Source organism: Rhinoderma darwinii, chromosome 9, assembly GCF_050947455.1.
Source record: "Rhinoderma darwinii isolate aRhiDar2 chromosome 9, aRhiDar2.hap1, whole genome shotgun sequence".
NCBI lineage: Eukaryota > Metazoa > Chordata > Amphibia > Anura > Rhinodermatidae > Rhinoderma > Rhinoderma darwinii.
This window is the reverse complement of record NC_134695.1, coordinates 59,992,449-60,016,172: the sequence shown is the minus strand read 5'-3', so window position 1 is coordinate 60,016,172 and position 23,724 is coordinate 59,992,449. Positions and strand designations below refer to the sequence as shown.

General features: G+C 46.6%; 1 protein-coding gene across 3 annotated transcripts in view; it reads right to left on the bottom strand.

Moving 5' to 3' along the window:
- The window catches only part of MTCH2 (mitochondrial carrier 2), a 41,032-nt gene extending 17,746 nt beyond the window's left edge, over positions 1 to 23,286 (bottom strand). The window contains exons 1-11 of one of the 3 annotated variants that reach the window (XM_075837803.1): positions 23,230 to 23,280; positions 22,897 to 22,929; positions 22,072 to 22,125; positions 21,917 to 21,974; positions 19,287 to 19,338; positions 19,126 to 19,185; positions 17,624 to 17,717; positions 17,486 to 17,527; positions 16,498 to 16,565; positions 16,339 to 16,414; positions 14,843 to 15,065 (exon numbers count right to left, since the gene is read on the bottom strand). In XM_075837803.1, the coding sequence (XP_075693918.1) occupies positions 14,979 to 15,065; positions 16,339 to 16,414; positions 16,498 to 16,565; positions 17,486 to 17,527; positions 17,624 to 17,717; positions 19,126 to 19,185; positions 19,287 to 19,338; positions 21,917 to 21,974; positions 22,072 to 22,125; positions 22,897 to 22,902 (597 nt within the window). In that variant the 5' untranslated portion in view covers positions 22,903 to 22,929; positions 23,230 to 23,280 and the 3' untranslated portion in view covers positions 14,843 to 14,978. Of the gene's footprint in view, positions 1 to 1,757; positions 1,865 to 14,842; positions 15,066 to 16,338; positions 16,415 to 16,497; positions 16,566 to 17,485; positions 17,528 to 17,623; positions 17,718 to 19,125; positions 19,186 to 19,286; positions 19,339 to 21,916; positions 21,975 to 22,071; positions 22,126 to 22,896; positions 22,930 to 23,229 lie in introns of those variants that run through there. The other 2 variants (XM_075837802.1, XM_075837801.1) reach the window with 2 other exon arrangements.
- Positions 23,287 to 23,724: the final 438 nt, after the last annotated feature.

Genomic DNA, 23,724 nt, shown 5'->3' with positions numbered 1-23,724 from the left:
GCGCTGTCTCCTGTCACCCTGCGCTGTTTCCTGTCACCCTGCGCTGTTTCCTGTCACCCTGCGCTGTTTCCTGTCACCCTGCACTGTTTTCTGTCTCCCTGCGCTGTTTTCTGTCTCCCTGCGCTGTCTCCTGTTACCCTTCGCTGTTTTCTGTCACCCTGCGCTGTTTCCTGTCACCCTGCGCTGTTTTCTGTCTCCCTGCGCTGTGTCCTGTCACCCTTCACTGTTTTCTGTCACACTGCGCTGTTTCCTGTCACTCTGCGTTGTTTCCTGTCACCCTGCACTGTTTCCTGTCACCCTGCGCTGTTTCCGGTCAGCCTGCTCCAGCTAATGGCAGAACTTATCAAGGGAAGGTTTGTTAATGTTGTTTCTGTGTCATGAATTGACAATAACTTTTTCAGTCATATGAGACCCCCAACACTCAGCTCGCTACTCATATAACAATAATTTTACCCTGTATATACATACAAGAAGCATAGATAGAGCACAAACCCCAAACATTCAGCCCCTACAGAACAGAGTTTGTCATTTTAAGTTATCTATAGTTTTACATAGGACTGCAAGTAGAACTTATACCTTATCCATTTGCCTATTTTCTCTATGCACCATAATCACTAATGTGGTATATAGCATGTGCTCCGTATGTAGGTTTATAAGATGGTCAGGTTACCTGATGTCACATTAAAAATCTATAAAAACACATTGGGATAAACGCATTAAAACTGGCGTTTCATACGCCAGTTTAAAAAAAAAAAAAAAAGTACGTTGACTGAATTGCGCCAAATTTATTAAAAGGTGCATACCTCTTAATAAATTTCACACATTTTGGACTGTCCAAATGGCAGAAAATTAAATCTACGATTTGCAACCAGATTGGCACCACTTTCTCGTTACTCTTTTGATAAGATGGAGACCACACCCACTCCTGGTAAATCCCACCCACTTTTATCTGCACTCTTTAAAACTGGCGAGTGCATGGGTGTGCGCCATGATTTGCAACTTTTTTAAGCCAAAAAAACAGGTACAAAACTATTGATAAATTCCCTTGAGTTTTGCAAGATGACAAACCCAACTCGACTACATCTTTAGATGAGCACATGCCACATATGATCACACGCAGCGTATAGAAATCTGTAACCACAACCGAATAATATCCATACATATTGTCTGTGCAGAGACGCATGCCAGGGTGGTAGATATGATCAATTTACCCCTTACCGCTGCCATAACTCTGCTGTACAGATGTTATAGTGTAAGGCAAAGTGTCACACGCAGGAACCCATTCTCATTATGAAAATATTCTGATCTTGTACAAAGGAAAGCATCTGGAACCCCGTGCCCAGGGGGAAGATTTCACTGTAATGTCAGATGAAAGATGGCATGTGGGCAACCAGTGGGGGCAAGAGGGAGTCCCAAATCAATGCAACATCTCTGTAGAGAAAATGTCTTTCTACCAAGCAGAGAGTGAGTGAGGGTGATGAAGATGTGAGGGCGAGAGCTGCTAGAACAGATGCCAGGGGGCAAAAGCTGGGAGGATATAGACATGGGCAGAGAGGGCACCAACTGGCACCGTGATGAGATGGGTTCTCCTCTCAGTGCAGGTGCAGCAGAAACCAGTGATACATTCAGGCAGCATCCTCATAGCTCTCTCCCTGCCCCACCTCTTATTTTACATACCCATTACCTATCTGTACCAGCTGCATCCTCCAGTGCCCTTCTCCATCCCTGGTGCCCCCCACCGTCCCTCCTGCACCTACCTGCTCAGCTGCCGCCTGTCACTTGTCTTCTGCCTGTATCTCTACTTTGTGGCACATAGAAGGATTTGGTGCAGGGCTGTGGAGGGGGGGCTGGAGGGGAGAGAGGGGACACTGAAGGGGGGTCCACATGTGCAGAGCACAAAATCATGGACAGGTAATGTTATAGATTTTGCTGCCTATATGGCAGGGTCGCCGCTGTTAATAGACGAGAAAAATGTGATGCCAGGTACTAAGGAAGTTTTAGTGCATTGATAAATCATGTAATAATCTGGAAGAAAACAGGATTTCAACAGAATGTATTTAAAATGTAATTTCAATTGTTCTCCAGTAGATGATTAGGCTTGACCTGCCTAGGTAGAGTCGTGTGTTAACCTTAAACCATACTATCCCCCATCCCCATTTAGTAACGACACATGACACCGAGGTTGGATGTGAAATGGCCACAGCAGCCGTTTATTAATTTCACAGTTTTATAAAAACAATTTAAATCCGAAACATTCGGATAACTAGTTAGGAATCCACCAGAGAATTCCTCCTAATAATTCACATGACCCAACATGGGTCATAACATTAACCCGAGCAGAGGAAGTCCTTGAAGCCCCCTCAGATAGTCCTTTTTAAAGAACACACCGAATTAGCCATCTGCAAACCACCAATTACCTCCAGCCGTAAACCAGCTCGGAAGCACCGTTCACCTCTGCAGATGGCTCCAACCACTAGAAGTCCACTTCAAGGGGATAACACCCGATGAAGCCCTCAAGTGATATACCGACCACTAGAAGTCCACTTCAAGGGGATAACACCCGATGAAGCCCTCAAGTGATATACCGACCACTAGAAGTCCACTTCAAAGGGATAACACCCGATGAAGCCTTCAAGTGATATACCTTCTACCAGAAGACCACTTCAAAGGGATACCACCCGATGAAGTCTTCAACCACGTACCTTTTTTGGGGGACGCATACCCCCGATGCGACCCCCCCACCATTTTGTACTGACTGGCCTCAAGGACTCCCCCCGCCACAGCGAAACAGGCCTTGACCACCTTAAGCCTGTGAGTTCCTCCACACCACCACCGCCCTTTCTATTCCTTCTGCTATCGCCAAGCTCCAAAGATCAATGCCAACCTCGGTCAGATGAACCCCGTCACTCCTCCAGAAATTCCCCACTCCTGACTCCAAATCCCTATGCCTCACGCAAATGCCCCCGTTTTTTGCCACAAAAACGGGACACCGCCCGATTAACTTTAATGCGAGCCTTATTGACTCTCTCCACAGATGTAGCTAACCGCCAATGCTTTCTTGGGACTATGTCCGACCACACTATCACCAACTTGTGATAAGATACCCACAAACACAACATATCATGTTTGATATCCCGCACCAACTCACGAAAGGGGCGGACTCCTAAGTCATTCCCACCCACGTGCAACACTAAGACCTCCGGAACCCTATCAAGCCGAGCATATGTCTGGAATTCCGCCAACACCCTGCTCCACGACATACCTCTAAAACCCAGCCAATGCACAACCGCATCCTGTCGCGGAATGCGCAACTGGCGACCATTCGGGCGGACGTCCGCCCTCAAAGCCCCCCAGTGCACGTAAGAATGACCCATCAACCACACCAAACACGGAGGCGAATCTGAAACGGAAAAAACAATTAGGCACCACCATATAACATTTGTAAAGCGTTAACAGCAAAATTCATAACATATGGGGGCGGACATAGGACTTAAACCTGTTGGACTCCCAACGACCAATACGCCTCACCCCCTCATCATCCAACCCCCAGCGCCCCGCTTCTGTTGCTGCGCCAATCCTGAAGGAATGAGATGAATATGAGCCTGCCGCGACACCAACCGCCGTCAAACATTTTTAAATACAGCTCCAAACTGAAACCTGGACAAAAACGACCCGTCCACATGACGTAACAAAGGCAAATCTGGAGACCCCCTGTTTGGCGTAAAACCCCGCATGCACTCTACTGGGCACATAACCGACCCCGGGGCGCAACCCCTTCAAAGCCTGCGATACCAGAAATTCCTTCGATACATCCTGAAAGCCCCGCAACTTAAACCCAAACGCCACCGCAGATATGAACCGGTTCACCTTCGCCACTGAAAACCCCGCCTCCCAGGCGTCCCCTAACCAGTACAAAAGTGCCACCAACCTGTCTCTATCCGTATTGACGTCACCCAACTCTCTTACCCACTCCTCCCACTGCCTCCAACAAGCAGCATAAGCACTCCACGTCGTGCGCGCCAAAGACCTTTGTACCAATTGTTCTACGGGACCGAGACCAGATCCCAAAGATGCTGCGGACAAGCCAAACCGAGACGTTCCGCTCCCGGTGCCAATTGCCGAAACCGGTCCCACTGCGAGCGAGAAAGAGCATCAGCGATACAATTCCGTACACCCGGGACATGCACCGCCACCACCCACGCGTTCAACGACAAACATACCAACACTAAATGTCGCAACAATTGAACTACCGGAGGAAAGGACGCCGTGATGTTATTAATGGCAAGCACCACCCCCATGTTGTCGCAGTAAAAAAAACGGACCTTCTTATCCCTGAGCCTGTCCCCCCAAATGGTAGCCGCCACCACGATGGGAAACAGCTCGAGCAGGGCCAGATTCCGCGTGAGTCCACTGGACACCCAGCTAGCCGGCCATTGACCTGCGCACCACGGACCTCCCCCGTAAGCTCCAAAACCACCCGCCCCAGCCGCATCCGTGAAAATATTCAAAACACTCGTATCCTGCGCTGGGGCCATCCATAGCGAGCGACCATTGAACTGGCCCAAGAAGTCATTCCAAACCTGAAGATCAGCACGGTACTCCTCCTTGAGCCGCACAAAATGATGCGGCGCACGCACTCCCACCGTTGCCGCCGCCAACCTCCTACCAAACACCCTCCCCATCGGCATAATCTGGCAGGCGAAATTCAACTTCCCCAGCAGCGACTGAAGCTCCCTCAGCGTCATTTTCTTCATTCTACAAGCCCGTTGAACCTCCAGCCTCAAAGCACCCAACTTATCCGCCGGGAGACGACACTCCATTGCCACCGAGTCTATTTCGATTCCCAAAAAACAAATCGTCGCTACCGGGCCCTCCGTTTTTTCCGGCGCCAAAGGAATCCCAAAATCCCTCGCCACCTTCTGTAGAGCATGAAGCAAATTACCGCCAACCGGCGAACCCCCCGGGCCAACGCATAACAAATCATCTAAGTAATGGATCAACGAGTCGACCCCGGATACTCCCCTCTTTACCCACTCCACGAAGCTACTAAACGCCTCGAAGTATGCACAAGAAAGGGAACACCCCATCGGAAGGCACTGATCCACGTAAAAGGCCCCATTCCAAAAACAACCCAACAGCCGTTGGCTTTCTGTATGGACCGGCAACAACCTGAACGCCGCCTCGATGTCAGTTTTTGCTAGCAGCGCCCCAGGACCCGCAGCCCGCACTAACCCCACCGCCTTATCGAATGAGGTATAAACTACGGAGCACAACTCGTGATCAATCCCGTCATTTACCGACGAACCTTTGGGATACGATAAATGTTGAATCAAACGAAACTTTCCGGGCTCGCGTTTAGGGACAATACCCAAAGGGGACACAACTAAATCTTTCACCGGCGACTCCACAAATGGCCCCGACATGCGCCCCAACGAAACTTCTTTTAACAACTTTTCCGACACGACTTCCGCATGCAAGTAAGCCGATTTTAAATTTCTCCGCGTAACCGGAACCTCATAAGGAGGCGGAGGAATAACAAAACCAACACTAAACCCTTCATAAAGCAACCTAGCTGCCGCCCTATCCGGATACTCATTTAGATAAAGGGCCATCCTTTCCACCCTCACCGGCGACACCCCCTTGACCAGCCCCGTGCTGGTTCCCGTACCTCTTTTTTCGCAGACATTTTGCCGCCCCGTGTGATGCACCATTACACTCGGAGCACACGTGCTTGAACTTGCACGTGGCCCCAAACTTGCACTGGCCTTCATTGAATTGCCAGCAAAACCCCGCCTTTCCCCCGCCGCTTGGTCCACTCTGACTAGACTGGCCTCCCTGGCCACCGCTCCCGGGAAAGGGCTGCCTAACCGGAGCCGTAACCCGCAACCAGAGAGCAATATCCTTCTGGTCCCACCGAATCGCCGGCCGAACCGCCTTCCGCTGACGGAATTGCTCATCATATCGCAGCCACGCCTGACCCCCATACGCCCTATGAGCCTCCCCAATAGCATCAAAATAACAAAATAACGCCGAACAATTTTCCGGCGCCTTTTCCCCTATCACACTAGCCAATATGGCGAACGCCTGCGACCAATTAACGAACGTCTGCGGGATAAGCCTATACCGCCGCCGTTCCTCCTCGTCCTTTTTACTCTCATCCCGCTTGCTCTTATCCAAATTGAATTTAGCCAGCGGCAAGAGAGAAAAAATTTCAACGTATTCGTCTTTCCAGATCCGATCACGCACCTCCTGCTTTAAATGCGCCCCCAACGGACCCTCAAAACAAACATACACCTCCCCCCGAGCACGATCGTCCATGCGCACTCGATCGCCGTCCTTCTGTGCCTCAGTCTGCACCGACACCGCGACCGCCTCTCTAACCGCCACCACTGGACGCGCCTGCAACGATCCCACGTCCCTGGGGCCTTCCCAAACTACCGCAGGGGACACTTCCGTTACTACCGGCGCCGCGGCCCTATCAAGGCGCCCCACCAGCTCCCGTAAGCAACCCACTAAATCTGCCAAACCCGCTCCGTCGCGTCCGCCCGCGCCACTACCGGCCCCCGATGCTATGCTAGCAGCCCCCCCGCCGACACCCGACATAAAAATCGCTGGATAAGACAATAATGGAGTTATACACTCACCGGGCTGCACAGGCGCTGTGTTCCCGTCAGCCGGACCATCCTGACCCCGACGATAGACGTCCAGTTCACCTTCCTCCAGTTCTTCTCTCGCCGACGACTGTCCCTCCCAACGACATCTTCGGAAAGGGGATGAGGACGCGCTGACCGATGGGCCGGCAACCTGCCGCCCGACCGCCGGGACCCAGACTTCCGACCGGACCTGTTGCCTCGACGTCGCTGCAGATCTAGTCGTCCGTCTAGACGATCCTGACGAAGCCTGCCCCCTGGCTGGAACATCACCATGCGGGGCGGCCGTACCTTGCTCTCGACATCTTCCATCTGATGGGGGAGGGGTGAACAGGGAGCCCAGCCTGCGACTCCCTGCTTACCGCCGGACCCCGTCGCGGCCTGGGATTCCTGCCAGGACGCAGGGCCTGGGAAGGGGCGGTCCTCCCAGCTGCCTGGCCTGCAGCGTCCGGGATCGGGCTCCCTCTGCGACGCCGTGTCCGCGGGACTACCTCCGGACTAAGGCGCTCTGGAGGTCGGGACCGCCGAGAGGGACGGGTCGACACAGCCTGCATCGCCGTCACCCCTGCCACCGCTCTCTGCCTGCCCAGCGCAGGAGCGGTTGTTGCCGACTCCCCCCCCGCCGCCATAGCCATGCTCGTAGGGGGGCCGGGGGAGGGGAGCCTGTCCCTTACAACAGACCCCGAACGCCGTGCCCGACGTGGCGAAACGGCGTCCGGGATCCGCGTTAATGCAGCCACGGTCTCCTCCAGCCATCCGGGACCGTGGTGCACAGCAGCGGCGCGCAGCCGCTCTAAAATCAGGGCCTCTGCCATTGCTAAAGAACCGGGCAACGGGGAGCTTTGCTTACTGTGTGTTACTCCTCCCGCTGCTTCCGGCTCAATGCCGAGAAACAGCGGGAAGCGCAGCAACGGCCCCCCCGCCCCCCTTAACTCCTCCCCGTCCCTCCTTCAGCTCCTTCAACTTTCCCTGACCTCGTAACATTAACCCTTTCCCTACCAGGACGGTCATGTCGGCTTCCCTTAAGCCTGCAGCTGCGTCCAGCCTCTTCTAGATTCACACGAACGTGGGGGAACTCGGACGTGAAAAATGTGACGTTTTTCACGTCCGAGGTGCCCCCGTGCGGGTTCCGTTTTCACGGATCCCACCATAGATTGAGTCTATGGAGAGATCCTTGAAAACTGAACAAAATAGGACATGTTCTATTTTTCAACGGACCCTTCACACGGTCTATTGAAACAACAAATTCATGTGTCCGTGTGACGGCCGTTATTTTAACGGCCATCACACTGACGTACTCTACGTTCGTCCGAATGTCTCATACTAGAATAATAGGACAAATGTTCTTTGAATTAAAACAAAATGCAAATTGTTTGCAGAACAAGATACACACACACACACACACACACAAGAATACATACACAAAGCACAAAAGAAATACACGTACAAAATAGCACATGCATAAATACATACACAAATAGCACGAAATATATACTCACATACACAACACAAAATACACAGAGATACATTAAAAAAAAAAAAATATATACACACAAACTAGCACAAAATACACACATATACAAAAATAGTACAAAATACACACACACACACACACACACACACACACACACATATATATATATATATATATACACACACACACGCGTGCGCACACACAGCAAAAAATGCATTCACACATATACTAGATAGACACAAATTCAATAGAAAACCACACAAACAGCAGCACAATATACACACTAACACGAAAACAAATATACTTACACACAGCAGCACAAGACATACACACGTCTGTGAAAAGTGTATTACAATTGTGCTTTGGATAACAATAATTACATTGCCGATAGCTGTAGCAGCTCACACATGAGATATATGCAGTGAGCTCCCTCTTGTGGCAGGTGCAGGTAACCAGAATTTTGATCAAATTTGGTGGGATTCACCAATAAAACAATCTCACATGTGTTTCTATTTCTATATAATTTGGAATTTTCTTTCTACTTTTGAACTTGTAGGAAATATTGTACTTGGAATTAGTCGAATAAAGATTAATGGGGTTTCCAGTAAAACATGATCAGAGTTGTCCGTCACATATATCATCACTGTGTTATCTGGTTGTAGATCAGCAAAACAGATTGATGACGCGGGTGCACGCCTCCCAAAGGGTCTTCCGAAGCCATCAGACTTAGAAGACGAGACAGCACTCACCTGTATATTGCAAAAGATGGCGGCTTAATTCACCCATCCTCATGCCTTATAAAAGCCAATATGACAAATTATTGACCACGGGGTAAATAGAGACAACATGGGTCAGTGCGGTCTCCTCTTGCAAGTGCTGGGAGTCTTATTGGTCCTGAGAAAAAGTTGGGACCATTCCAAATTATCAATGAAGGGGGAGCCAAGCATGGATGGCAGTGGTGTAGCTATAGGGGGGTGCAGAGGTTAGAGGTGGCGCAAAGGTACTTCTGCCTCATAAGACAACATCAGTATTATAAATGGTACATGGTAGTTGGGCGGAGGCTTGTTATAGATTTTGCATTGGTGCCCAGGAGCTTTATAGGGGTAGTCCGGTTTCGATTAGGTGATAACTAATAGATCGCCAAAGGCCAGAATGTAGGTCCCATGTGCCCTGATCCCCCGCAAGCCCGATGCCAGGAGGAGAAACGGTGGTCAATCATGCGCCCTGCCGCTCAATTCCAACGCTTTGGCATTAACGGAAACGGACGGAATTTGTAGTAACCCAAAAAACCCCTCTAACGTCTCTGACCCCTGGTCACTCTCTAATAACATCTGTGCTTTTTTGCCATTAACAGCTTTTGCTGGAGGACCCCTTTAATTCAAGAGGTCAAAAAGAAACCCCAAATCAGAAAAACATGATAACATATGGATCACATCGGTTTATAACTTGTCTACATAAAATAAAATGTCTCCGCTGAGAAGCTTAAAGGCCATGTACACCTTTGAATTTTTTATTTATTTAATTTTTAATAAAAATGTGTATCAGCGTTTGGTGCAACTTTCTAATTACTTTTTATTAAAAATTATTTGTACTTTGAGATACAGCTGCTTTATATCCTGTATACAGAGCAGCTGTATCTAGCGCTGAAACCGGAATCCTTCAGGTCAGCGGGACTGACGGGTTCAGTGAAAGCGGGTCATGCATGTCTCGAGCTGTTACCGATCACATCGAAGTTATGAACCTAGATGTGATAGATTACAGGTGGATCCTGCATGTCAGAAACACGCGGGACCCACTGACACTGAGCCCGTCAGTGCTGCTGACCTGACGGATTCAGGTCTCAGCGCACGATACAGCTGCTCTATATACAGGATACAAAGCAGCTGTATCTAAAAAAGTAAATATAATTTTTAATCAAAAGTAATTAGAAAGTTGCACCAATCCCACTGATACACATTTATATATATATATATATATATATATATATATATATATATATATATATATATAAAAATTCAAAGGTTTACAATTTAAATGACATCTAGTTGTACCTTCAAAGAAGACTCTGCCACCGCCACGTTCCCTGGAGGAGCGTGGTACTTACAGGCAAAGCTGGTGACCTGACAATTTCACACAAAAAGAGATAAACACAAGATGCTTGCTGGAGACGTTCCAACTCCCAGAGCTGCAGCGGACGTGCCAAAAGACAATTCTACCCGCAGGAGTAGAACATCCAGGCTCTGAAAATGGCAAGTAACCATGGCAACTGAACATCTCAATCCTGCTAAAGCAGAAGATACTTTTTTTGACAGGTACATGGAGACGAGGAAAAACAATACTTTGGGACCATATCCCTGGGAGACAATCCACCCACCAGGGATGCAGTCAGAATAGATGTATAAATTACTTCAATTTTATTTTATTTTTTTAAAAAGCCATTAAATATGTTACCCCGTGTTTAACACCTAATTTCTAGTTGGATAATGTACAGGACCCTGGAATGATAGGGATATATAAATCTTTAGTAGTAATAACCAGGAGGATTTCAAGACGGTGTAGGACAGGGGTCCGCAACCTATGGCACGTGTTTGCCTGGCACGCTAAATCCTAAACCTAGCCTAACACCGTCCCCTTGGATCAATCATGGCTAGCATGGAACAGAGTACTTCATCCTTGATTTTTTTTTTTTTATTGTCACGCCGTACAAAAAAGGTTGCCTGCCTACCCCTGGTGTAGGACATCTCTGATCCCCATTTATAAAGGGAAAGATAACAGACCAGTTGTCATTTTTCTTTTTTTTGCCCTGAACTAAATTGGTCCCTGGATACTTGTCCCAGGAGGCCGGGTATAATGACTTTTTATTTTTCTTTTAATAAAAAGGGTTTAGTTTTTTCAGAAGAAAAAAAATAAACAAAAATGTATATATAATAAAGGAGGGCAAAGCTTATATATTAAGTGGTAGATCACTCGTATATCTAGAGAATGAGTTGGCAGAGAAATCAGGTCTGGGCATCCGCGAGACGAGTATATTCCGCAGAGTAGATGAAGTGGAGACAGATGGATCAAGTTTTAATTGACCGCGTCAGTTTGTTTCCTCCCAAAAGTGGTCCGGTGTTCCATACGCATTAATTCGCTAACTCTAGAGAACCATTGAGGGATGATCGGTGGAGTAGTAGATTTCCAAGAAGCAGGGATACATGGCCTTGCTGCATTCAAGAGAAGTCTCACAAGGATATTATGACATTAAACAGGAGAAGTTAGCTACTTCCTTCCTCATTGATGTCACATTGATCTAGATTTCCCAGCATGCCTTGCTTTAAAACTTGTAAAAAAACAAACAAAACAATAGAAAAGCTTGTGCAATCTGATCAGCAACAAGTAAATATGTGGTCACTTCTAAAGATGATCTCACTATAGACGGCTTAACACACCCATTTCTCTGCACAGTGAGAGAAACAGAAAGAAGAGATTTCCCTCACTGTGATTGGCTACTAGGGAAAGGTGAGAGTAGGAAGACCTCTGGGTAGCAAAACAGAAAAAAACCAAAAAACAACCCCATGAGAGCTAGTATGGCTGATAATGGTAGCTGTCAGATAGCTACTTCCTGTCTCAGAAATATGGGCCAGGGGAAGTCTGAATCATAAACAGGGGGCGCAGAGGAAATAGGAGCCACTTCTGGTGCTGGTTGACACCACCACTACACCCCTTACCATCAGAGACTAGGTTACTTAAAGCTTGCCCCTCCTCCCTCTCCAATCTCCTTTCCATTCAGCAAGAGAGGACTACCCACAACATTTTTTGCTACAGTTGTAGGAGAATGGACAGGTTACAACCACCCATTGAAATGAGGGATGAAGCAAACCTGTCCCCCCCTCTTTCCAGGAGCCCAAAAGCAGCAACTTGGGCTGCATCTATGGTATGTTCATCCTTGAGCTGAGCTTACAAAGAGAAATACTGGACACAATCACTGCACTATTTACTAGCACAGGTAGGCTTTAATTTTCAGCATACTTTAAAGATTACATGTCACCTCTCCTGACATGTCTGTTTTAGTAAATACTCGTATTCTTTATTAAATAATTCTGGAGCATCTTTTCTTAGAACTCTTGTGTTGTGATGATCCTCTGTTATTCCTCCTAAAAATGTATGAATACATTGACAACTGGGTGTTACCATTCCCCTTGTCAAACGGGTGTGTCCTTACACAGTTTCACTCTGTCACCTCTAATTGGAAAGTGTCAGTCCGTATATGGACACACCCACTACTGATAACACCCAGCTGTCAATTTATTCATAAATAACTAGGAGGAATAACAGAGGAACGGCACAACATAGATTTCTAAAGAAAAGATGCTCCAGAATTATTATTTCAAGGCAATACAATTATTTACTAAAACAGACGTCAGGAGAGGTTACAGATCCACTTTAAAAACGCTACATAATATAGATGGGATGATATTTTTATAGGTAAGAATAGCGCTGCAGAACGTGCTACTCTTGCCTTCAAAAACACAGAAAAGCCCAAAAATCCACAAACACAAGTGTAAACAAAGCCTAAAAACCCAGCGAAGATGTAAATTGGAAAATTTCACTATAGCAACTTGAGTACAGCTGTCATTTGGTTGCTATAGGTAACACTTTTCCCCACCTGTTTTTATATAGGAATAGAAGTCCTGCACCTGCCCATGTTCCTTTTGTAGTCAATTGTTATATGGACACTATAGTCAGGGCTGGCATCCGCACCCGGCAAGTGCCAGGGCCTATTGCTCTTGGGTGGCCCACGGGTGCTTTATGCTGCCCAGCTGAAATTACATTTAATGTGTAACTAAACATTTGACAAACTTCTGACGTGTCATAGTGACATGTCAGAAGTTTTGATTGGTGGGGGTCCGAGCACTGAAACCCCCACCAATCACTAAAACAAAGCGGCAGAAGGTCTCGTGTGAGCGCTCAGCTGCTTCGTGTCTGTTCGGCTTTTTCCGGAAATAAACGTATCGGAGTATGGACTCAATAGAAAGTCTATGAGCCCGTACTCCGACACATCGGCTTTCCGGAAAAAGCCGAACAGAAACGAAGCAGCTGATCAAAACTTCTGACACGTCACTATGACATGTCGGAAGTTTGTCAAACGTTTAGTTACCCTTTAACATAGCGGCGGGGATACGTTATGGAGCTCACAATCTAGTTTGCCTATGTCAGACACACATTAGGGACGATTTCATAGGAACTAGTTAACCTATCAGTATGTTACATCTGTTCGGCGTTCCGGGATTGCATTACTTTTGACTGCAACAACAGTGCAGCAATTTAAAGGATTTGGTCTTACTGACAGTTTTTTCATAATTTTGTTTCCATGTGTCCGATGTGCAAAATCTGTTTCTTTTCCCCTCTAGCAGCTGAAGATACAGTCCCTTGTTACTTCTCCTGCAGAAGGAGTCTTCTCAGCTATACTGCCACACTACTGCACAAGTTCTGCTCCTTTCCTGACAAGCAGGACATAAAGCTATTTCTATTGGCTGCTCTGCAGTGAGCAGAGGATCACTGTGCAAAAAATTGGCTGTGGGGAGAGTGACTGAGCTTACTTGTCTATCAGCACTCAGCTCATCAGGTGGACATGCACATTGCTATACACTTTGAACACTAGGTGGCGCCATACTATATAAGCAAACGTCATAACTCCTCACAGCATCGTTTTTTTAACAGCATGTTAATGGCAGACCCGTTTTTTTTTATGATCTATACAATGAATATGATGTTTAAAGGGGTTGTACCACCATTTAAATAATACAGATAAACATTCAGAACAACAGATCTTCATACAACTACCAGAGACTAACACTAAATACTCGAGGGACTGCTCAATGACCTAATAATGGCAGGGGTTGTCCAGGATTAGGGAAAAGTGTTTTTTCCCCCCAGAAACTGTGCCACTCTTGTCCATAGGCTGCGTCTGGTATTACAGCTCATCCGCATTCCAGTGGATAGGGCCCAACAGCAGTACCAGACATGGCCCATGGGCAAGAGTGGAGCTGTTTCTGGGAAATAAAGCAAACCCTCTAACCCTAGACAACCGCTTTAAATGAAAACAGATCATGTGACTAAAAAGCATTATGAGCATTATTATTTCCAAGTGAATTAGTCTTAGGCCGAATTCCGATGACTGTAGTATACATCCGTGTGACGGCCGTCACACTGACTTTTGTCTTTCAAAGGGGCCTTCACATGGCCATTGTTTTAACGGACCGTGTGAAGGGTCCATTGAAAGACAAGAAAATAGGACATGTTCTCTGTTATCACAATCCCTCGATACACAAGTCTATGGGGGTCCTCGAACACGGGACCCGCACTGGTGCAACTCTGTCGTCAAAAATGGCGGTTTTTCACGTCTGAGTTTGCACTTGTTCGTGTGAATCTGGCTTAAGCTTCAGTAGCCTTTACATTTAGTGGTCCTTTAAGACAGGACCAAGTTTGCTCTCAGGGGCTGCTGGGACACCAAGTAGTAATCTAGTTGAATAGTTCCTACTACTATTGTACTATATAGGAATATTTATATAACACACCATGTATACCGGTCTCGTCTGTCGGCCACGCAAGATTTAACAGTCGTTACAATTGCACCCATTAACACAGTACTAATAGGGCAGCTCAGACAGCCGGTCACTTCAGGAATGATGGGGGTTTCTAATAATGTAACAAGAAGTCATACACAGGCTTGAGCTGTCAATAATGAATGTTTATTAAAAAGGAAAATCATATAGAATTGTAAACAAAATGTGTACAAATTAAACTCTCCCCATTCCCCCCTGAAGAGTGATAAGCGGCAGATGCGGGCTCCGACCCCGAGGCAGTTCACATTAATAAAATCTCTTCTGTTCATAGATGTAGCTCTTTCCAGCAGGAATCTTGCGGAAAAACAGGCTGTTTCCCCGATTTGTGTTTCCCTAAAAGAAAAAAAAAGTACACCCAAGTTATAAAGTATATAAAGTATAAGTATTGCACCATACAGAGACATGGTACGCCCTATTACAACTCAAACAGATGTGATGCAATGACACGGGGAAAGTCCAGGACACCTTGTGAAACTTAATTCTGGATACAGCGACTTACTATGGGACCAGCATACACGGATTATAATGACTTAAAGGGGTTATGCAGGGACCAAAAATTGTTAGCGGTGCAGTCACTGCAGTATGTGATACACTCGCTAATATACATTCCGGTCCCCGTCGCGCTGATTATGAGATTTTCATCGATTTTTATAGCGCTGCCGGGGGACCGGAAGTCTAGTTGCACAGTCTTCTTTGTTGAGGATATGACTCTTCATCACGTGATCGACCCCGCTGTACTACTGCTACAGTACAGCGTGGTCGGTCACACGACGCAGAGTTGTATCATCATCAAAGATGACTGTGCAACTAGATGCCCGGACCCGGTATACCGGAATGTATATTAGCGAGTGCACTCACATACTGCAGTGACAACACGGCTAATAACTTTTCGTCTCTGCAAAACGTAGATAGTTTCTTTTAAAGCGTACCTCCCGTTACTACTCCTGTCAGGTTCTTCAGGTTGAACATGGGAGAGCTGAAAACTTCCATTGTAGTCTATAATATGGCAGTGAGAAATCATCAGGAGCAGAGAATGCTATGCCCTCTGATAAGCACTTTAGCAGCCTCTTTCTAGTGAACGTTGGGGGATTTTGGGCTCTGAAAACCCAAAACCGATGAAAACATCCGATGTCTCAGTAACGAAGCACAAGTTTTCTAAAACGTAAGATATGCCTTAGGCTGGATTCACACGAGCATGTTCGGTCCGTAAAGGACGGAATGTATTTCGGCTGCAAGTCCAGGACCGAACACACTGCGGGACAACTGATAGTTCCATCATAACTATGATGCTAGGAGCCAGGCTCCCTGCGCTGTGTTTGGTCCAGGACTTGCGGCCGAAATACGTTCCGTCTTTTACGGACCGAACATGCTTGTGTGAATCCAGCCTTAAAAGAACATTCCAGGAAAACATAAGCTAAGCCAAGTGCAGAGTCAGAGGGGGCGGAGCATGACTCCGTGTTCTTGGAACCGCCCCTTCACTGTGTATCAGTGTTTGCTGGATGTAACTTTAAAATGACAGCGAACGAGTCATTTCCATAACCAAGTCAAAAGGTAAAAAATACCTATTCTTCAGCCTGAAAGTATCAATAACCAAACTTGTCTTTACCTCTTTGCTGAGCTGACTCCAGCAGTCTATCCAGGAGGAGTATGGAGGGGCATAGGGAAGTCTGCCACCAGCCAACCTGTAAAACGCAAGCAAGAGGGTCCATTAGAAGACGACGAGGAAACAAACTGCAGTCCGACAACACGTGTACCGCTTACTCACCCGCAGTTATTCACGGCCATGAGGTTTGACACTAGGACAAATGGATATGTCAACATACTGGCCAGGAACTGCAGAGACAAGACCATGAAGTGGATGAGAAAGCAAAACTCAACCTCAGAACTACTGAGATATCTAAAGCTGCTCATAGACACGACAACAAAGCCATCCATAGACTTTATGTATAATGCTGTATAAGGACTCATGCACACGGCCGTAGCGGTGTGCACGGTCCGTGTCATCCGCAGGCCGTCAGCAATCTAGGACCGTGTACACACAATACTGCATTTTAATAAGCCCGGTTTAATAAGCGCTCCAGGAAATGTATTGACTGTGGAAACAACGGTCGTGTGCATTGGCCAATAGGATATAATGTGCCCTATACTATCCGCAATTGCAGATAGTATGCAGACGCAAATTCACAGTCATGTGCATGGGGCCTATGTTAGACCGCATGCACACAGCACATATAGTACAGAGCTGAAGACGTCATACGGCACCGTATCACATACATATTCACTCGTAGAAGAAATGCAGAATTTGATGAAGTATGCTATGGGCAACTGTGAGCCCTAATACATAGACAATGACATGTTGAGGTCATTGTCTATGAGAGAGATGGTAATAAAATCTGAGAAAAACTAAATATGCACCATAAGAACCAGACTAAGTATTGTAATGTTTTACATAATTATAAATAGTATCCCTCTACTAGAAACATGTTCTACAACTCATTAAATCTTTGCACATACTATCCACGATACTATGGGCCAATGCTAACGTGGTTTCGGGCCCCTTTAACTCAACATCTTGTGTGTGCGTGGTCCATAATCGCGGACGGCCCGCAGACGACACTCCTCGGGCCGCCCGTGCCGTAATCACGGACCATGCATGTGGCTACGGTCATGTGCATGAGCTCTAAAGCAACGTTCCTTCGTTCGTCAAAAGAGGACGCGCACCACCTGGTGGTCTAGAACGGTATTGCACTTACCCCAGTGACGGCTTGAGAGTAGCTTTTCATCTCACCCACTGCCTAGAAAGACAAACATAAATGGAAGTTAGCTAGTCTGTCACGCTGGTGGACACTCTCCTTCCATAGGGTATTGCGTAGGGGATATCGCAGACTTACCCCATTTTCCAGGGCGTATTTGTTGATGAGGAACGCCACCATGTTACAGATCCACAGGGAAAGCACATCTCCTAGCAGTCTTGGAACCAGACCACTGGACAAGAGGAAGAAAATAATTCTTATTAAAATCAAAGCCCCCCCCCCCCCTAACAAATGCTCCTTACACATGAATACTGACTGTCTCCATTTATCAATACTTTTCTTCTGACGCCTTTTATACATAACTGCAATGTTCTCCTTTATCGACGTTGGTGAAACGAAGTGACAAACAGAAGAAACCTGTTCTCTTACTAAAATGGTTCCTTCTAGAACATCATATTAGGAAATTGCTTTAAATGCAATTCCCTAATAGAACAATTGCAGGAACCCCAAGTCAGATATCGACTTTAAGGCCCCATGCACACGACTGTAAAAATAGTCCGTAACATTCACTTCTATTGACCATGGACACCATCCCGTAAGGTGTCCGGGCCGTAGAAGTGTATGGCAAATTATGGAACATGTCCGTTCTTTTGCTTTTTACGGGCCGTGCTCCCATACTTTGTATGGCAGAACAGGACGAAAATTTGAGTGGCTGTCAGTGGCCGTAACCGCTGCCCGTGATTATGCGCACGGCCGTGTGAAGGAGGCCTAAAAGAGTACATTTTTATAGGAGTGGCAGGTAAGGCCCCCTGCACACGACTGCGCCCGTAATCACTGTCCGTGATTATGGGCACAGCCGGCCGTTGTCGGAGGGTGTCTGTGGGCAATAGAAGTGAATGGGTCCATAATTACGGATGAATTCTACAATATATTTATGGGAAGGTGTCCTACATTTTGCTTTTTACAGATCCGTCATCCTATAATTTATACGGGAGAACGGCTCGCCAATGCGGGTGGCTGTCAGCGGCCAGCCGTGCCCGTAATGATGGACTGTGACTACGGGCACGGTCATGTGCAGGGGCCGAAGCAAAGACTGCTCAAGCCTTGGCTTTAAATGTGGTAATATTGGTCGAAGTGGGAAAAAGACATCCAATGAGGTGAATGCAGGGATACATAAGTGTGTGGATAATTTTACTTCCTTCTACTTCCACCGTATGGCGCTGCAGCTCAGCCCCATTCACTGGGGCCACCACCAACACCAGGGGAAGATTATTGAGTACGCATTTATGATAGAGTTTAATTGGGGATGTATAAATCAATTTTTAATAAGCTCTCCATAGTGGTGACCATTTCACTGCAGTACCGGATACAGCATGGTCCACGTGGATGGGGCTGGGCTGTGTTGGGTAACGCAGTGAAGGACTCCATTTTGCTGATTGTTGGGGGAGCGGTGCGTCAAACCCCAATTGACTGAACTAAGTGCATCTACTACAGAGAACAGCTGGCCCCAATACAAGACGAATGGGGGCTCCTGACACACCAATGTCAGCCTGGCCATCCACGTTTAATACACTGCTGGTGGTAAGCATGACAATATAGCCGTAGCAGTCTGCCATTGATAGACGAGATTAGATACTTACGCAAAAAATCCCAACAGTCCTTCCTCTCTGTATATCGTCACTATTGACCCGAACACCCCGCTGAAAAAGATCATCAGTCTTTAAGTTTAATCATTCAAAGAAAACATCGCCCCAGTCACTGACATCAGTCATCAAGAGAATCGTACGAGGCCGACACATACTCATATTTGGTCTCTCTCCCAATGAACTGGACCATACACCGTAGCGTGATCACTGCAAATGAAAACAAGCAGATGTGTTAAAGTCGATCCCATACTCTCAAATTGGTCGTCCTAAAATTTTGAAAGCACATGTTAGTGAGTGTCAATGTCTCCGTAGTATTCCCGTCATATCTACATGATAGTTATGACAGGAATCGATGGTTTTCCATCAAATATGGCTTCAGATTACGTTGAAGATCTACCCTTAGGGTCGCCAAGTGAATATAGAACTCTTACCTGTGCTATGGATTGAATCACTTCTTAAAAGGGGTCATATAAGATTAGAATTTAATGTTTTTTTTCTATCCCAGTAATAACGCCACTCTTGTCTAAAGACCGGGTCTGGTGTTGCATCTCAGCCCCATTTACTTTAAGGTGGCTGAGTCGCAATACCAGACACAGCCTATGGACAAGAGTGGCGCTGTATTTGGGGGAAAAAAAAAAAAAAGCAGATTTTTTTTTTCTCTCTCCAATCTTAGAAGATCTTTTCAAGTAGATCCAAGAATTATGCACTTCAACAGCCAATATGTTCTCATTCATGTAGTACAAGAGCTGTAAACAAGCAACTGCCTTCTGCTGAATGTCTCAAGGGCAGTAGTAGTGAATATTAACTCCCTGCAGCTGCCCACTTAACTGGTTACCGACCGCTGGCTGTGTTTTTACGGCCAGCGGTCAGGGATGGGTCCTTAAAACCCGAGCCATAGACTTTACGGCTGGGGTTTTAACTTGCTGCCCGAGCGATCGGGCAGCTGAATGTCGGGTCTCCGGCTGTCAGTGACTGCCGAGGACACTGAGGAGAAGATAGGAGCAACTTTCGCTGCTTCCGTTTTCTCCGTTCTCTTTTACACAGCGCTCAATGAACGATACTAACCCCATAAACATCATGGTATGCAGTTGGACACCACAGTCACCAAGTAATAATATTAATTACTGACACTCATGGAAAGGGAGCACTCTGACCGTACAACTCTAATACACTGCACAGTACATAGATAAGGGCAGGGCATGATTTGTTCATGTCCTAAACATTGAATGAAAACAGAATTTTCTCATAGCCCATATGTCTGTTGTCACCAGTTTCTTGTAGTTTTCTACAGAAAAATACAAGGCAGAATGTGCCGGAGCTGTCACAATCCAGGAAAGTATTGGGTGACAACCACACATTTTCTTAGCCCCGTGTTGTCTTCTTTTGTCACAATCTCCTCCTGGCTGCTTCCGGTTTATAATGTAAGGTTATTTCCAGCCAATTCTCTCTACCCCTTCTTGCAGTGGGCTAAAGTTTGCACACTGCCTGTGACATGCATGCTGCTGCATAAGGCGCAGTCTGTAGCCTCTCCTGTGCCTTTTATCTGCATCTGTAGCCTTCCAGGATTCTGGTCATGATTTGGAATAATCTATATAATTATAGCTTCTGATAGATGTATTCTGGTCACACCTCACTGTGATGTTTGGACAATGCATCATGGGATATTTAGTTACAAGTGTTAATGATTTACACAATCAAGACAGAAGCTAAACTATTCACTTCTAAAAAGTGAGTTAAAGAGGGTCTGTCACCAGATTTTGGAACCCCTTTCTGCTATTGCAGCAGATAGGCGCTGCAATGTAGTTTACAGTAACGTTTTTATTTTTAAAAAACGAGCATTTTTGGCCAAGTTATGACCATTTTCGTATTTATGCAAATGAGGCTTGCAAAAGTACAACTGGGCGTGTTGAAAAGTAAAAGTACAACTGGGCGTGTATTAGGTGCGTACATCGGGGCGTTTTTACTACTTTTACTAGCTGGGCGTTCTGATGAGAAGTATCATCCACTTCTCTTCAGAACGCCCAGCTTCTGGCAGTGCAGATCTGTGACGTCACTCACAGGTCCTGCATCGTGTCGGCACCAGAGGCTACAGTTGATTCTGCAGCAGCATCAGCATTTGCAGGTAAGTAGCTACATCGACTTACCTGCAAACGCCGATGCTGCTGCAGAATCATCTGTAGCCTCTGGTGTCGATGTGTCCTCGCTCGTCTGACACGATGCAGGACCTGTGAGTCACGTCACAGCGTGATCTCTCGAGAACACGGCTGTGTCTGCACTGCCAGAAGCTGGGCGTTCTGAAGAGAAGTGGATGATACTTCTATACACAACGCCCAGCTAGTAAAAGTAGTAAACACGCCCCTTTAAAGTTCCCGTACATCTTTAACAAGCGTTCAGCAAACAGCTATATTTTTCCGACTCCCACATACACATGCAGGCTCAGCGGAGTGTGCATGTGTTTATATGTAGGGGGGAATAAGCTGCTACCCGACTGGCAGCGGCTTACCTCTTGTGGGAACAAAAGATCGAGAAATGTTGAATTCCAACAAAACTGATCCTTCTTTTCCCCCCAACATCTGCTAATATGGGAGAATTGGGACACCCCCATACACATTAGATGGTCAGCCGATCCTGCAGAAGTCGGCGGGTACAGTAGTCATCCCTCTAATGTATATGGGCACCTTTAGAAGTTGGATGGAGGAAATAAAAGACTTATAATGCGGGTCAAGTAAGTGGTAGTAGGTACGATTTAATCTGTTGGTGGTTTCCCTTTAAATAGATGACATACCGTGAAAGGGATGTGTGATGAGGGTGGCAGCTGAACGGGCAACCATCTCCTGAGTGGTCTGAAAAACAGAAATCAGACACAGGTGAAGTACAGATCAGGCAGTGCAGGAAGCCATATTACAACTGAACCAGCTATGAGAACGATGGAGCGCTTACCTCTTTGATAACAAAATCCAGGGAGGGGTTTTCTTTTTGTTTAAATCCAACCTCCTAGAGGACAGATAAACAAAGACGTGAACATCAACTGCCCCACGAGATATGATCTGGGACCCGCACCCATCTTCAGAATGGGGGGACCCGCACCCATCTTCAGAATGGGGGGACCCGCACCCATCTTCAGAATGGGGGGACCCGCACCCATCTTCAGAATGGGGGGACCCGCACCCATCTTCAGAATGGGGGGACCCGCACCCATCTTCAGAATGGGGGGACCCGCACCCATCTTCAGAATGGGGGGACCCGCACCCATCTTCAGAATGGGGGGACCCGCACCCATCTTCAGAATGGGGGGACCCGCACCCATCTTCAGAATGGGGGGACTCGCACCCATCTGCAAAATGGGCGTCACTCGATCACTGTCCCATCTGGGGACTGTTCTATGGGAGTTACAGAAACAGCCGACCAAGCGTATTGAACACACGAGCCATGCATGCATGTGTATGCGGGAGTCGGGAGAAATATCTCGCTCAGCTGACAGCGGTCTTAAGCGTATGGGCAGCTGTACTTGTTACGATCTTGAGTTATGTGATTTGTTCTCCAGTCACATCCAAAGCTACATTTAAAAAATATGCTGCCTTTCAGTCACGTCACGCATGAGCTTATAGCCCCTCCAGTTGCCATTTCCAGACACTATTGGCAACGGCTAAGAGTCCTAAAGAAGCCTCGCCTCTATTAAACTCAGGAAGCACTAATAGGGTATTAAAAAAAAAAAGAAAAAGAAAAATGAAAAAAAATAAATTGCCAAACAGGTAACTGACTTACCTCCATCTCATCCTGGTTCAGATTTTGGTAGCACTAAGTGGGGAAAACAAAAATGGCATCAACAAAAGTGAAGAGCCATAATAATGCTCTATATACTACCCTGCCCATGGGTCAAGCCACTTCTGTAAAACACCTTTTATATCAAACTCACTGGCCGTGTGGATGACGGCATGAGCCTGCTTGTTAACAGATAAGACAGCGCCTTTAAATATTTAAAGGTGGCACGTGAGACTAGGTGGGCATGTCATTTTTTGTGATTGGACCTATACAAATTGTCAACCGGTCATATTGTAGCCACCAGTATGTGGCTTTGGTAATTATAAAACCAGTTACCTGCAAGACTTTGCTGTGCACCACAGTGCCCACAGCTCCAGCGCACAGACGTGGTGCCAAGCCCTTGAAGAGTCCGCTCTTACCATCAATACTAATGATGTGTTTGGCTGCAAATATATATATAAAAAAAAAAAGACAAATGTTTAGGTCAATGACACCTGCCGAAAAAATATGAATTCTTCAGAATTATGCCATTTGAACATGAAGGGGTATTTTCGTAACTACCGAGCTGTAATCTGGCTGTAAAACGGACGACGGGGAGAGCTGGCCACTCAATTCAAGTCTATGGTCGGAGCAAGAGCTATAGCTGGAATTTCTTTAGGCCTCATTCACACAAGCGTATCAGAGTCATTCGTGTGAATCTGGTCCGTGAGTGTTGTGTTATGCATCAGTGTGCTTGCGAAGGGCTTACGTTCTTCGCGCACTCGCAAAGCAAATCTTTTTTTCAATTGAATTGATGGGCAAATCACGCACCGCATACGGATGTGCATCAGT